This window comes from Lepidochelys kempii, chromosome 3 (genome assembly GCF_965140285.1).
Source record: "Lepidochelys kempii isolate rLepKem1 chromosome 3, rLepKem1.hap1, whole genome shotgun sequence".
Taxonomy (NCBI): Eukaryota; Metazoa; Chordata; order Testudines; family Cheloniidae; genus Lepidochelys; species Lepidochelys kempii.
In genome coordinates, this window is record NC_136382.1 from 167,983,180 (window position 1) to 167,996,938 (window position 13,759).

The 13,759-nt window shown below is 40.7% G+C and overlaps 2 protein-coding genes across 4 annotated transcripts in view; one reads left to right on the top strand and one right to left on the bottom strand.

Moving 5' to 3' along the window:
- Positions 1-13,338, top strand: part of LOC140909520 (uncharacterized) — a 66,924-nt gene extending 53,586 nt beyond the window's left edge. For both annotated transcript variants that reach the window (XR_012158248.2, XR_012158247.2), the window contains exons 2-4: positions 5,589-5,666; positions 9,171-9,336; positions 11,442-13,338. The gene's annotated coding sequence lies outside the window, so the exon portion shown is untranslated. The remainder of the gene's footprint in view (positions 1-5,588; positions 5,667-9,170; positions 9,337-11,441) is intronic.
- Positions 9,685-13,759, bottom strand: part of DTL (denticleless E3 ubiquitin protein ligase adapter) — a 32,382-nt gene continuing 28,307 nt past the window's right edge. The window contains exons 14-15 of one of the 2 annotated variants that reach the window (XM_073338961.2): positions 11,440-12,302; positions 9,685-9,900 (exon numbers count right to left, since the gene is read on the bottom strand). In XM_073338961.2, the coding sequence (XP_073195062.1) occupies positions 9,832-9,900; positions 11,440-12,302 (932 nt within the window). In that variant the 3' untranslated portion in view covers positions 9,685-9,831. Of the gene's footprint in view, positions 9,901-10,834; positions 10,946-11,439; positions 12,303-13,759 lie in introns of those variants that run through there. The other variant, XM_078852274.1, reaches the window with a different exon arrangement.

Here is a 13,759-nt window from a genome sequence, read left to right on the forward strand (position 1 = left end):
TGAAGACACTAGCCTTTTGCTTCCTGCAGATCTGCTGAGGTAAGATTTGTATTTTTATTGAGAAAACAAGATAAATAACAACATAATTTATTATTGTGAAAAAAGTTTCCATGGTTCAGTTATGGCGAGGCTGCATAGGCCAGAGGCTTAGCAAATAAGACAGGTGACTGCAATGGAGCATGAAAGCATAGCTTAATTTAAACTAAGAACTGCCATCTGGTGGTGTTTGGTCTTACTAAAAATCTGAAATGACAATTCATTGCACTGAACTCTGAACCTATTTGAAAACAAAAATATGCAAAACAAACAAACATGGTCATGGTATGATTGGATGGAAAAGCTTCATCTCTTGACAACTCTTAGATTGCCAGCCTATAGTAGCATTGTAAGTATTTTTACGGAGGATTAAGCTTTATTATGTATTTTGAATAAATGCCATAGTTTGAAAGGACTAAGTAAATATGGCTTTTACTTCTTTAAAGGAGATAGGAGGTAATCTTGAAGAGCTCTATTCAAATAGATTGGAATTAAATAGATTGTGGCTCATGGGACTGCAGCCAGTGATGGAATTTAGAATCCAAACTTTGTATGCAGCATGCCACATCCTCAACTGGTGTAAATTGGTGTAACTCCTATGACCAGAGGAGATATGCTGATTTACACCAGCTGAGAATCTGGCCCTTTGCTTGTGGAATTCACACACCAGGCTTGGGCAACAACTCATAGCAGAGCAGAATGCTAAGTCTCATCTTCTATCCCTGGAAAGAAAATTGCCCCCTCCTCCCCAATTATGTACAAGGTGCCAGACAAGCGCTAATGTACAAGGGGAACACTCTCCAGTCGTGTCTGACAGCAGGAAGTTGCCTGGACATGAAAACATGCATGTTTTTTGTGCCTGCAGGAGATCTGCACAGAGGCACTTGCAGGTTGTCCCCAACCTTATGACTTTAGTGTTGATTGGGGACAAAATTTTCAAAAGTGAGTTAAGAGCCTAAGTTTCATTTTAAAAAAATCAATAAGATTTAAGCTTCTAAATAACTTGGGAGTTTTAAAAAAGTGACTCTGTGTAGCTAAGAGCAAAATGATCTGTTTTCTGATCTTGCATACACTAAAAGCCCATACAATCATGGACATGCCTCAGACAGAATCAACATCTGTACCTTTTTTTCCCTCGTTGCTTCTGCCCCAGTGCACAATCTGTGTCATGAGCTTTCAGCTGGTTGCTTACTATTTAGAAAGCAGAGGCTTGTGTCAATTAGTTTACAAACCATAGTGGCATGATGATTCATGGACCTGGTCACTGTAACACTGAATGAACCTCTCTGCTATAGGAATGATTTGTTGCCCCTCAGTGTCATTGAATAATGAAACAGCTTGGGGGTGATCTGGTAGCAGGATTTTCTACAAATGAAAGATTGCTAGCAGCATTATAAAGCGATTATTTAGCAAACAGGCCAAAAGTTCAAAGCCTGGAGATACCACTATAACTCTTGGACATGAGTGGAGGTTGCTACAGAAATGAATGTGTAATGTTACCTTATGCTATTAAACAGTAGCTACATTTCAGTCCCGAGGTAGTCGCCCTTCAGTAGTGAGTGAACCATTTCATATATATAGTATATACACACACAGCTTGTAAGGGATCTCAAAGAACATATTGTCAATGAGAGCAACATCTGATTACTAAGAGTTGGGGTCCTGGCCTGGTACAGCAAGCCTTCAAGTCTGTGCCCTACTTATCACAGGATAATCTACTGCTAATCCAGTTTTTAGATAGAGTAACTGGAAAAATGAAGTTTTGTGGGCAGCAGAGGCTGCACTTTGTTCTACAGAAGGCTGCATTTTGCCATATGTAGATGTGAAAGGATGCACTCTCACAGTCTCCATCACTTTAATTATTCAATAGAATACACACAAGTGGCCAGACTTTCTGATGAAAGGGTTGAAAGGGTGTGGGAACATGTTCTCGTACTTCCCACGCACCTACATTATACTGATACGCAGCAATGGGGCAGGGTATGTATCATTTCTGCTGAATAGGACCTTAGAGAATACAGTCAAGTCTTCACCTAAATCTTGTTTGCATTGTGTCTTCTAGCTAGCATAATTTTGCCTCCAGGACCTGCAATAATTTCATTGCTAATTCTGAGCTGCTCTTGTCTATAGTATATACTGGGGAATTTCTGTGTTGTAAAACCTTTCTCCTATGTATATACAGGAAAGGAGCTCTAGTATATTATGAAATGTAAATGTGGTATTTGTAAACTTGATTGAATTTGAACTTATCATAAAGTTGGCCCAGTTAGAAAGTGTAGTAAAGAAGCATTTCAGCATGGCAGCAACGCCGTGGGGGCTGAAACTGGATAGTGCTCTGTTGAAAGCCTTGTTTAAAATTTGAAGATGTTAGGAAACTAGGTGCCCCAAGGGAACTGGGACAAGTGACCATCTGCTGGCCACATGAGCTACGTGAAGTGAGATTGGTCTTAGGCTAGGCTAGGCGCCATGCGTCCACCTCACAAAAAACAAACCAATCACAGTGCCACAATTGATCAAGGAGCAGCTTTGTTGGCAGAGATGCCAAGGAATGAGTAAGCTTGAATACTAGACCTCTTTGCTCTAGAAATGGTCTCTTCACATAACGGTAGTTTGAGGAAGCTTTTGCCCCTGGTGTATCTGTACTATGGCTAAGCAGAGCTCCAGGATCCAGGGCTGTCAAGCACGCTCTTCTGACAAGCACTAACTTCAAAAGAGTGCTTTTCAAATGAACACCTCTTCTCCCCACCCCTAAGAAAATTAAAGTAGAAAGATATCAGGAATGGAAATGTGGTAGCAAGACAGCGAGTGCTTAGCTGCTGCAGGAATGCACATGATAGGACAGAGTGTAATGTTATTTACATAAATCCAAAAGTGAGATAGGCCCTTCTCAGCCAATGAGGAAGAAAAGGTCACTGCCACAAGGTGCACATATTTAGTCACTATAACCTGAAGAAGAGCTCTGTGGAGCTTGAAAGCTTGTCTCTCCCACCAACAGAAGTTGGTCCAATAAAAGACATTACTTCACGCACCTTGTCTCTCTAATATCTTGGGGCCAAAACAGCTACAACATTGCAAACAACTAAGACCTAGACATGAGACTTAACATTTAACTGCCCAAGTCCATGCTATACAACATCAAGCCATTTTTATTGCTACTATTTCCTTTCTGATATACAACAGTGTTTCCATGATGGTTCCTGGGTACTGCTCCAGAGTCTGTCAGGGACTAATTGTCATGTCTTAGCAAATTCCTTTTAGGTTAGGAGGAAGTTTTCCTAATGCCTTGTTTCTCCGAATTGTACTTCGATACTTTACACTTACATAGTACCTTTCACCTAACAGTCTCAAGCCATGTTACTTAGGTGAATAACCATTATTGCCATTTCACAGGTGGGGAAGCCAAATTACAGAAATCAGTACGTAGACCTCTTGGCTCCCACTCCCTTGCTCTTACTGTTAACTAATGCAGCCTCCCTGGAGTAAGTATCTGAAAGGGAATTTTATTGTCTACTTTCTTACCTGTGTCTTGCATAGAGTTTGTTGTTGACTTTAGTTTGATTCTTGCATGGCCAGGCATCTTTCTTGTCTACTTCACATGAATGTCAGTTACCCCCTAACTGCTTCATTACTCCTGTCTTAAAATGATTGCACTTTAAGCTTCTCATGATGCAACTTTTCTAACTTTGTTACCTACCCACCCGTGACTACACACAAGTGCACCTACAGCAAAATGCAGAGCCTGCTCAAGCATATCAGGGCTTGTTTTATTTTGTATCTGTCACATGGTGTTTTTGGAATCCATTGGATTTCATAATCACACTTGATAAACGCTCTCCCCCTCTTCCCTCAGTATATCCAAGTAAGTTGGTGACATAGAAAATAATGGTGACACTGAATAATTCAAGAATGTGGTGTGACAATATTTGCTAAACTCATGTCAACACAGAAAGGCCTCCTGGCCTACTTTGTCATTGCTGTAACATACAGAATGAGCCTGGTTTAGAGTACTACAGGGAGGTGGGGGGTTATTTGATTACTATTAAATGATTTTATAGATGCAAGTTAAAATACTTCTGCAAGAACAATAATAGAAAAATAAACTGAAGTGAGGCTTTTTCGCAAGGATGAAACAATTGGGAGGGTGAGAGCAATGAATAACAGGAATGTCTTGTTGTGTAGGCATAGGTATTGCAACAGAAGAATTCTATATTCTGCTAGGTCAATTTGGCCTTTACTTATTTAGATATATACAAACTAAAGGGCATACTTATCCCTGTGCTCAGAGCACCCTCAGCATTAAATACATGGGCAATAGACCTCCCATGCAACTAGGCAGCAGCTATGCGCTCTGTGATCCAAACCAAAAATCCTGGATAACTAAAGCTTCACGACCTAACTATTCACCTCCTGCACTTTTTCAGACCAACATTGGGGAAGCAATTCCCAAGCTGTAGGACCCCCCAGGTGACCTGCCAGCAGCTCCTTCTCATTTATACCAGTGGCACCCAGCCGTGGTATTATGGCAGGGGGAAAGGGGTGGCCCTCAGGTACTTCATTTAGGCCTTTAAACTGCTAAATACTGAAATATCCTCAAACTATTTAGTTCAAAGAGAAGGTTAAGAGGTGATTTGATCACAGTCTACAAGTACCTACATAAGGAAGAGATTTTCTGACAGACAGTTCTTCAACCTAGTAGGAAAAGGCAGAATGATACTGAGTGGCTGGAAGCTGAAGTCAGACAATTTCAGACTAGAAATAAGGTACAGCTGTTTTAACAGCAAAGGTAATTACCCATGGGAACAACTTACCTAGGGATGTGGTGAGTTCTGCACCACTTGCAGTCTTTACATCAAGACTGTATATCTTTCTAGAAGAGGTACTACAGCTCAAGCAGAAGTTACCGGTTTGATGCAGAAATTATTGGGTTCTGTGTTATGCAGGTGGTCAGATTCGATGGTCATAATGGTCCCTCCTGGCCTTCAGAATCTATGAATATCTGCAGAAGCTTGGGCTAGCAGGATCTTTCAATAGTAATCTATTCATGGCATCAGACTGAGAATTGTTTCCTTAACTTGAAAAAGCAAAAAAAAAGTTTGCATAATTTTAATAGATTTTTGTTCTCTTTAAAAACAACCAGGTGGAAGTTTAGAAATGAAATGTAGTTCCCAAGCAGAATTTTGGTTTCATCTCCCTAGGTTCGTGCTGCTTTAGTATTGTAGCACTCATTGCTACAAAGCTACTGGCATTACTCCTCACCCCACCTCCCCTTTTCAAAGAAAAAAAATCCCCTAAGTGAGTTTTGGGTCTATTCCCTTTAAGCATCCCTTTAGACAAACTACTTTAAAATAAACTATGGAGGTGTGCCCCCTCCCATCCTTGGGACTGGCTTTATTCGGTCACTTTTTTCTACAATCTCTGGCTTTTTCCACTGTCTAAACAGAGCACTGGTTATGGTCAAAACTACTCTATGGCTATTCCAACCCCATGAAAGAGATTACTGAGTAGCAAAACACCTTCTATGCCCAAAATCTGATATTTGATCTATCTTGCAGGCTGGGAAGTCAAAGAAATCCAAAGGAGGTCAATGAGCAATAGTTTTCTGCATGATGGCACAAAAATGCTACACTGGGGTAAGAAGTCATTCATTTATTTTACTGAGTGATTGAAAAGAATTAGAGGCTGACAATTTACCTCTCATATAGACAAGTGCTCAAGTCAGCATTAAAGTGTCTTGAGCACAATAGACCTGGGGACAGAAAGACTCCCAAGCACTGCTTCCCACCTAGTGCCAATGGAATCTACAAGTCTTTCTAAGGCTTTATCTTGAGAAATATTGAAAGATCAGAAACTTTTGGAAGAGACCTCAGAATGCATGTGACTGCAACAAAGGGACCTCTCAACATGGTGGCATATGTGGGTGTCTAATGGATTCTCATGGCAAATTCCTGGTTGGAGAATGCTTGTTTCCAAAGTAAAACTGTATCATACAATTAAATTCCCAAATACAGAACAGGATAGATAAAATATGAAATCCTAGGTTCAACAATTCAAAACATTCATATGGGAACAAATTAATATAACCAGCCAGAAGAATCTGACACAAACATTAACAGGAAAATGGACACTAGTTCCAACAGTTGCAATAAGTAGGGAGTCTTAAGAGGGGATGCGCATCTGAAACACAAAATCATTGCCAGCACAATTATGGGTCACGTGTTAAAAAAAAAAAGCCAAAATGATTTAGGCTTTTAAGTCCCATTTTAAAAAGTGATTTAGGTGGCACTTGAAAATTTTACCTATCGTCTCACTTAGGCATTTCTGAAAAAGTTCTAGTTTCCCAATGATGCAGGAAGCACATCACAACCTAAATTCTTGCAAATATCTTTGCCGCATTCAATAAAATAGGGGTGCAAATATTCACCAATACTACAACAGTATAGTTCTGAGAGGTGACTTACAGAAATCAATCTCTAGGGAAAAGGAAGATACAAGGAGGACTGACCAAGGTATAATTAAGAGGCCAGACAGCTCTGACTGGACGTATGACATCTGCAGCAGAATTCCCAGCATGAAAAAAATGGCAAAGACTGTAAGCACACCCCATAAGACTGTTGGGAAGAGAATCAGCACTCCTGTAGGGAATGGAGGAGAGCTAGAATACTAGGATTTTGGAATTATTTATTATGGAGAATTTTTAATTTTTTTTTTTTTGTGAAGTCTGAGGCTAGAGAGTATTTGGGGATCATGTAGGAGAAAACCTGTTTTCGAAATACATTTGGTTCTGTCAAGACAAGCAGGTGGGTTCAGTTGCTTGGGGACATACATATTAAATGCTTGAGCAGATGCCCCAGGTAAAGACATTACTAGTTGTCTTAAACCACATTATGCAATTCTCCGCAGTCTGAAAACAAGAGACTGTCACATCACAAACCAAGTGATTCATATGAACGATTCCTTTCTTATTCCCCTGGAGCCAAGCTTTTTGTCAGGATCAGACTGTGTCACTTTGACTACATAAGAATAAGGGATTGAGTTATGTTTTGTGTCTTCATAGTGTTAGCCAAATTGATTTTATGTGCTTGAGGTAAGAAGCTGTGCAGAGCTGCTATGAAAGGAGAAGGGTTCTCACATTCCCACTGAAGATTATCTGACCAGGTATTTTGCCCATTTACACTTCTAAACCCCTGAATAATCAGCTGAGGAGTAGAGATGAGTAAGGATTCAGGTGTGGGAGTTAGTCCCAGAAGTAGAAGATATTATGAAAAGTATGAGAGGGATTCACTTCAAGAGGACCAAAATTTCACCCTCACCATCCTATCCCCTCACAACTGTAACCTCACAAAGCTGGGGTTGGGGGGGGACACCCATGGAATTTCTGTGAGGGTTTATACTTGTTATGCAGCCTCCCTGAAACCACTGGTAATACAGAGTACAAATCAGCAGAGTTTGGTTACAAGTGTGTAAGATACTTAGCAGAACATTAAACTGTCCTATTGCCTTTAGTTTGCCCTCTATGTTAAGTTTCAATTCCTCCCACCCTTTAAGGTCAAGTTTAATGGTGACCTACTTTTGAACATCAAAGTGTCAGGTTTTTTTAGTCTTAGTTAGCTCAAGATATTGGATTGACTCAGTTACCACTTAAAGATCTCAATTTTTGAAGCAAGGTTTCATATATGGCTGAAATACATTTTACTTGTCCCGTTTAATGTTAGTTTGATATTTCTCCAAAGCTAGATGGCTGCTGTCAACTTGAAACTGAGTCAATGTTACAAAAATTAGAAAGTAATTTCAGGTTCTATACCTGCCTTTGAGTCCTCCTGCCAACAGCGCAGTTTTACCATCACAATTTTTTTTTAAAAACATAGTGTATTTCTCTCCCTCTTTGCTGTGTAAAGAGAAACTGGCGATACAGGGCTCAATGAAACAGAGTACTCAAAAAGAAAAGGGGTACTTGTGGCACCTTAGAGCCTGACACATTTATTTGAGCATAAGCTTTCGTGAGCTACCACATCGGATGAAGTGAGCAGTAGCTCTCAAAAGCTTATGCTCAAATAAATTTGTTAGGCTCTGAGGTGCCACAAGTACTCCTTTTCTTTTTGCGGATACAGACTAACACGGCTGCTACTCTGAAACCTGTCATTACGTCAGACTACATAAAGTGCTTTCCAATGCACACAGTAAAATATAATTTTTTTTCCTCTAATCCATTTCAGTTATAGAAATATATCACTTAACATTAGTAGATGCAAAAGTTTCAGACAGAAGTGTGACTTAATTCTATTGTGTTCCTTTAAATAACATTCAGTAGGTCTGCAATCCTGAGGCTTGAAACAGACAGACTTTCATAGATTTTTAAGGCCAGAAGGGACCACTGGATCATTTAGTCTGACCTCCTGTGAAATACAGACCTTAGAATTTCAGCCAGTTACTCCTGTATTGAACCAGTAACTTGTGAGTTAGTCATCATTAGCGTAACATATCTATTTGAATTCTATCTGGCTCATTACACCTCAGTGTCCCTTCATTACGTTTTAGCACCAGCAAGAGGTTTCAGTCTGAACAACCAGCAGTAATGACAAAGAGCTTTAGCTGCAGAATCCTGACCTCTTTTGGGACAGCCTACCATAATCACACTACCCAATTATATACATTATTCTCCAATCCAAGCCTTTTAAGCATTAATATTAATATTACAACCTTAACTCTGTAAAGTGGATTTTTTTTTTCCTGCCTCCAACATCAAGACAGTTATGCTACAATTTACATCCATAAAAGGTCAATAAGCTAGTATGGACTGCTTTCTTCTAAAGCCAATTTTGTTTGGGATAGACTATAATCTGATAACTTCTAACCGACCTTGACGATATTTGATTTAAAAGGGGCGATCAGGCTTCCAGCCTCGACAGCCATGATCTCCATGGTTACAAGACTACCATGGGTGTCCTTGGGCTAGCAGAGGCAGGAGTATGGAAAGCAGTAAACTTGGGAGGTGGCAGGAGAGGGGAATTTTTTTAAAAAGGAGGCAAAAATGCCCTTAGCTATGCTGTATTTTTTCCTCACACAGCAAGCACCACATGCAACACTGGAACAGTAAGACAGACACTCTGGAACATTAAAATGTTTTGTATTTACAGGCAGTTAAGTCGAATTTACAAGCTTCTTTGCCGAAATGGGAGAGTCATTGTTATACAAGAGGAACAAGCTGTAGAAATATCCTTTAGCAGAAATGGTGGCTCCCGTCTATCTGCAACAACAGTTTCTCCACAGCCATCTCTATTCAGCTGCTATCAAAAAGAGATGGTATGTGTTTTGCCAAGATGTGATTTTGAAACAAAAGTTTCAAGATCAGACATAATGAAACAAATATCAACTGACAAGTTGTATTTGACAATGTTAATAACACACATCAAAGGTCTCTTTCCAGAGATAACTAGAGCATTTCACAGATGCCATGTGCAAAAGAACTCATGGGAGAACATTTAACTGAGTGACGTATTAAAAGCAAACATATATTTTAAAATCCATCACCTACTTCATGTTAATGGCATGTGAGTCTCCATTAATTAGCATCCTACATGTTTCATGTTCAAATAACTTGAGGCTACAGAGTGTAATAGATTTTATAAAAGAATTTAAAGAACAAGAGAATAAAAAAATCCAGCTTTATTAAGAGCCAACAATGCATTGGCTAATCCTAGTGTCTTCCTCCTTTTGTGTTGCTAAATCCACTCTTGGTAGCATCAGTGGTGTGTCAACATCCAGGGCTACGGTTTCTTTCAAATGCAGCATACTGCACTAGTCATCTTGTGACTTTCGATGGAAGTACGTGCAGATCTTCCTCATGGAAACTGAAGTGACTGCAACCTGGAAGAGATTCAAGTCAAGTATAAACATATGTATTTGACAGTAGATGCCCCATCTAGTTCTTCCAGGTTAAACTCTGCACACACCGTAGAAGTCTTTTAAGCTTCTCCCCTCCATAACTGCGACAGCTTGCATATGTTGAGGAGCTGCCAAGTTACATACTGTTAAAAGGACAACCATTATGTTCTTTGGAATAATTTGTATGGCTTCTGGGACATTCAGATCCTATTTGGAGACAGGAAACATTTGCTAAAATCCTGGCGTTACCCTACTGCTCTATGAGAAGAGCTAGGGGCTCTAGTTCTTACCCTGTCTCCACCAGATACAAAATTTCATAGATTTTAAGACCAGAAGGCATCATTATGATCATCTAGTCTGACCTGCGTAACACAGGCCACAGATTTTTCATTTGCATCAAGACCAATCTGTGGTAGAGCTGGAGAATGTTGTTTAGAAAGACATTCAATCATGAAAGGACTAAGCCTCTGAAGTGCATTACTGAATAGCCTGTATTGTTAGCACTCTATGAACCCAAGTGCTGGTGTGAGACAAAATTTAGGTCAATAGGAAGCAATTTTACCAAGATAAGCCCCAGTCATGATGACAGTTTCAAAGATTATTTGTAGCCCAAATTATATTCTCCCATCAAATTTCAAATTCTGGTGTAACTAAAGATTGTAATAATCATACCTCAGTTATCAGTTTTATAAACAAAGCTCAGTGGTCCTCTGAAAACTAACTTTGGAAGTTACGGGCATCATGGGATTCCATGTGTATTGATTCAATGACAACATGCAAATTGAGAATTTGCTCTAAAGCACAAAAAACTCCTCATCTGCCAACCATTTTAACCGCTCTGCAAACTCACCCTAGGATCTGAAAGTCAGGCTGGGTTCCTGCTTTCTTGCACAACACAAGTAGTAAGGAGTCTGCAGGCCAAGTTCTGCCCTCTGACAGTTGTGCAATCCCTTTGTTTTCAATGGTTTTTCCACAGATGTAACCGAGGGTAGAATTTAGTCCCACAATTGTTACAGACGTACAAATTCTGTTGATACAAGAGCTAGAATAAAATTCAGCTCATTTTCTCCAAAAGCTGGGTTGGGTCTGCAGTGCTAGTGGGGGCCAATCTATGTCACCTAAGTGGGCAGATATGGCTGTGAATACATGTAAGCAGCAGATCTGTCAAGTAAGTGCTGCTGTTATTTTCAGAGTAGAACTGCGTTGTAAGTGCCAGTGTCATAGACAATGAACGTTTTCCAGTACTCTGTTCTAAATCATTTTCAGATGAGCAACATCAGTTCTGCTTCTCTCTCCCAAGACTATAACATCATTACCCTGTATGGCAGAGATACTGGGGCTTGTTATATCAGATTTCCCTTCCTTCCCCACCCCCTCCTCCCCCAAGCAATGAGGTCTGATGATCCTTTTGATACACAAGTTAACTGCTTGCAAATGGGAGTTGTGCAACACAGCAAGAAGAGAACAGAACCCAGAGTTCAACCCTTTCTCTGCTGTTGTAACCATGCCTAATCTACTTACAGGTCCCGATGGACTGGCTGCAGTTGCTGCCTCTTGTCTTGTGCTGGGACTCCGAGAGGACTGGGGGCTGTTACCTGACGCCTTTTGGCTACTGGCCTTGCTAGTCTTCAGCTTCTCTCCCATTGCAGACAGCCAGTTTTTTCCCCCAGGTGAACTGTTCTCTTTGTCCAGCACATCAGCCCCTTTCCTGCAGGAGTTCTTTAAAGGAAAAGGGGGAGTCTGGAAGCCTGCCTGATTAAGAGGGCTTTCAGGAAGGGATGGCTCCTTTGGACTTTGGCCACCTCCTTCAGTTCCATTATTCAACTCAGCAAGGCTCAGACAGTCTTCATTACCGGCCTTTTGGTCTGCTGCCAAAAAGCACAAATCCAGCCTGGATTTTTTAGCCACTGGGTCCAGCTCAGTCACACAACTGCAGCTTTTCAGACACTTCTGCCCCATGTGATTTCCCTTGCTGGACTCCAGCCTCCTTTTGGCTCGCTTCTCAAACCGTGAATGTGGTTCTACGGGAGTGCCAACTGCCACTGGAAGACCCTGTGTGACCTCTGCCAGAGCTTTTCTTGGAGAAGGCGTCTTTGTTCCCATTCCAGGTGGAGAGGCGTACGGAGTCCTGGTAACCCAGTGTTTAATGGACATCTTGGTGGAAGATGTTGGTTTGGGAGAAGGGCCTAATATGGCTTCACTTTGCTTCGCTGGAGTGTGGGCCTTGACTGTTGGGGTTTTGAGAGAGAATGTTGGAGTGTTGGTAGAAAGAGGAAGGTCCCCGGTATAGTTGGGAGCACAAGCTGCTGGCCGTGGTGAGGAAATGCATGGGCTGCCCACCATGGAGACTTTTGCAGGAGTACTCTGAGTGCTGACTGGTAGTACTGATGGAAGAGAAACAAAACCGTCACGTGAATTACACAGTACAGCAACAGCAAGTGAAGAGAGACAGATTAAAGATAGGCCTTAAAGAAGCTCCCAAAACTCTGGGACATTCAGAATCTGAATTTAGCAGCTTACCTATTTGTCTAATGCTCCCCATCCCAGATCTAAACACCTCTAAGATCCCAGTGATTTCAACAGCAGCAGAGTTAGGCCAATACTGAGCATTTTTGAAAACTCTACAGAACACAGGATGCTTATTTGATGGCACTCGTCTACCTCAGTTGTAACTGGCACCTCTTAAAAGAACTGCAATCAGAGGACTAAAATGGACAGAAGGATCAAGACGTATTTTAGTCATTGACCTTGTCCAGTGTAATCTGGCCTCCTAGGATAGCCGCAATGGGAAGAGAGGGAAGCATATTTTAGAAAGTGCCTCAGCCCAGTTATTTTTTTTCCTGAGGACCAATCTGTACAATAGCTATAACTGCGTCAGGATTTAGTGCACTTAGAAGTTTTGTAGATGTGACCTGTATCCCTGTCGCTCACTTAAAACCCAGAACTGTCCAAAGCTTTAGTTCAGTTATGGGGACATCATCAGATCCCATCTACACTACCATTTATAAGTGGTTTTTAACCAGGTCAGGAAACATTGTAACCCAGTCCCACAACTAGTTGTCAGGTAGATGAAGCCTTAGATTAGAATGCTCTCCATTATGGATAATTGTCCCAACTAGGCTTTGACATTCGTACACCAATAAGATAGTTAAGGTGGGAGCTAAGAAAGGTTTCACTTTACTCCTACTATCCTTTTGCTGGAAAATATTCTGCAAGGAATAGATTACTGGGTAGAGGTCAGTTATTTACAGTGCAAAGGGACAGGCTAGAAATTCCCCGCATCTTGTACGAGGTCTTAGATTCCAAGGAAGTAACTGATGGATTGGTTGCCATGACAAATAAGTGATTTTTTTTTAATAAGCAATTTCCATGTACATATAGCACAGTGGCTATTGAAATCATCAGCATGTTATGAAATAAACTGCATATAAATCCATCTACTCAATTGCGTGCCCACTTCTTACATTGTAAAGCAAAGCATAGTCATCAGTGTTTATAAGCTGTACACTAGAAATCCCACAATAAATCTGAGGGCAGCACGCATTTAAGCTACATCTCAGGCCAAAACAAATCATTAATTAAGTTGTTTTTTAAAGAGATATTTTACTTTGAAGAGAGAGGATGTACTAATGTGTGTCCAATGCCTGCTTTTCAGATGCTGGAATGTCATGTATCTGAAGGAACCTTTTTAGCCTTAAACTTGAGGTGGTACAATTAAATAAGGCAGCACGTTAGCCACCTTAAGCACACTGTTTCACCAAGGAGCAAAAGGGCTCTAAACATTTGCTGCATACCAGGGATTTAGTCTGAAACTCTTAATTCTCAGCATTAGCTGTTATGT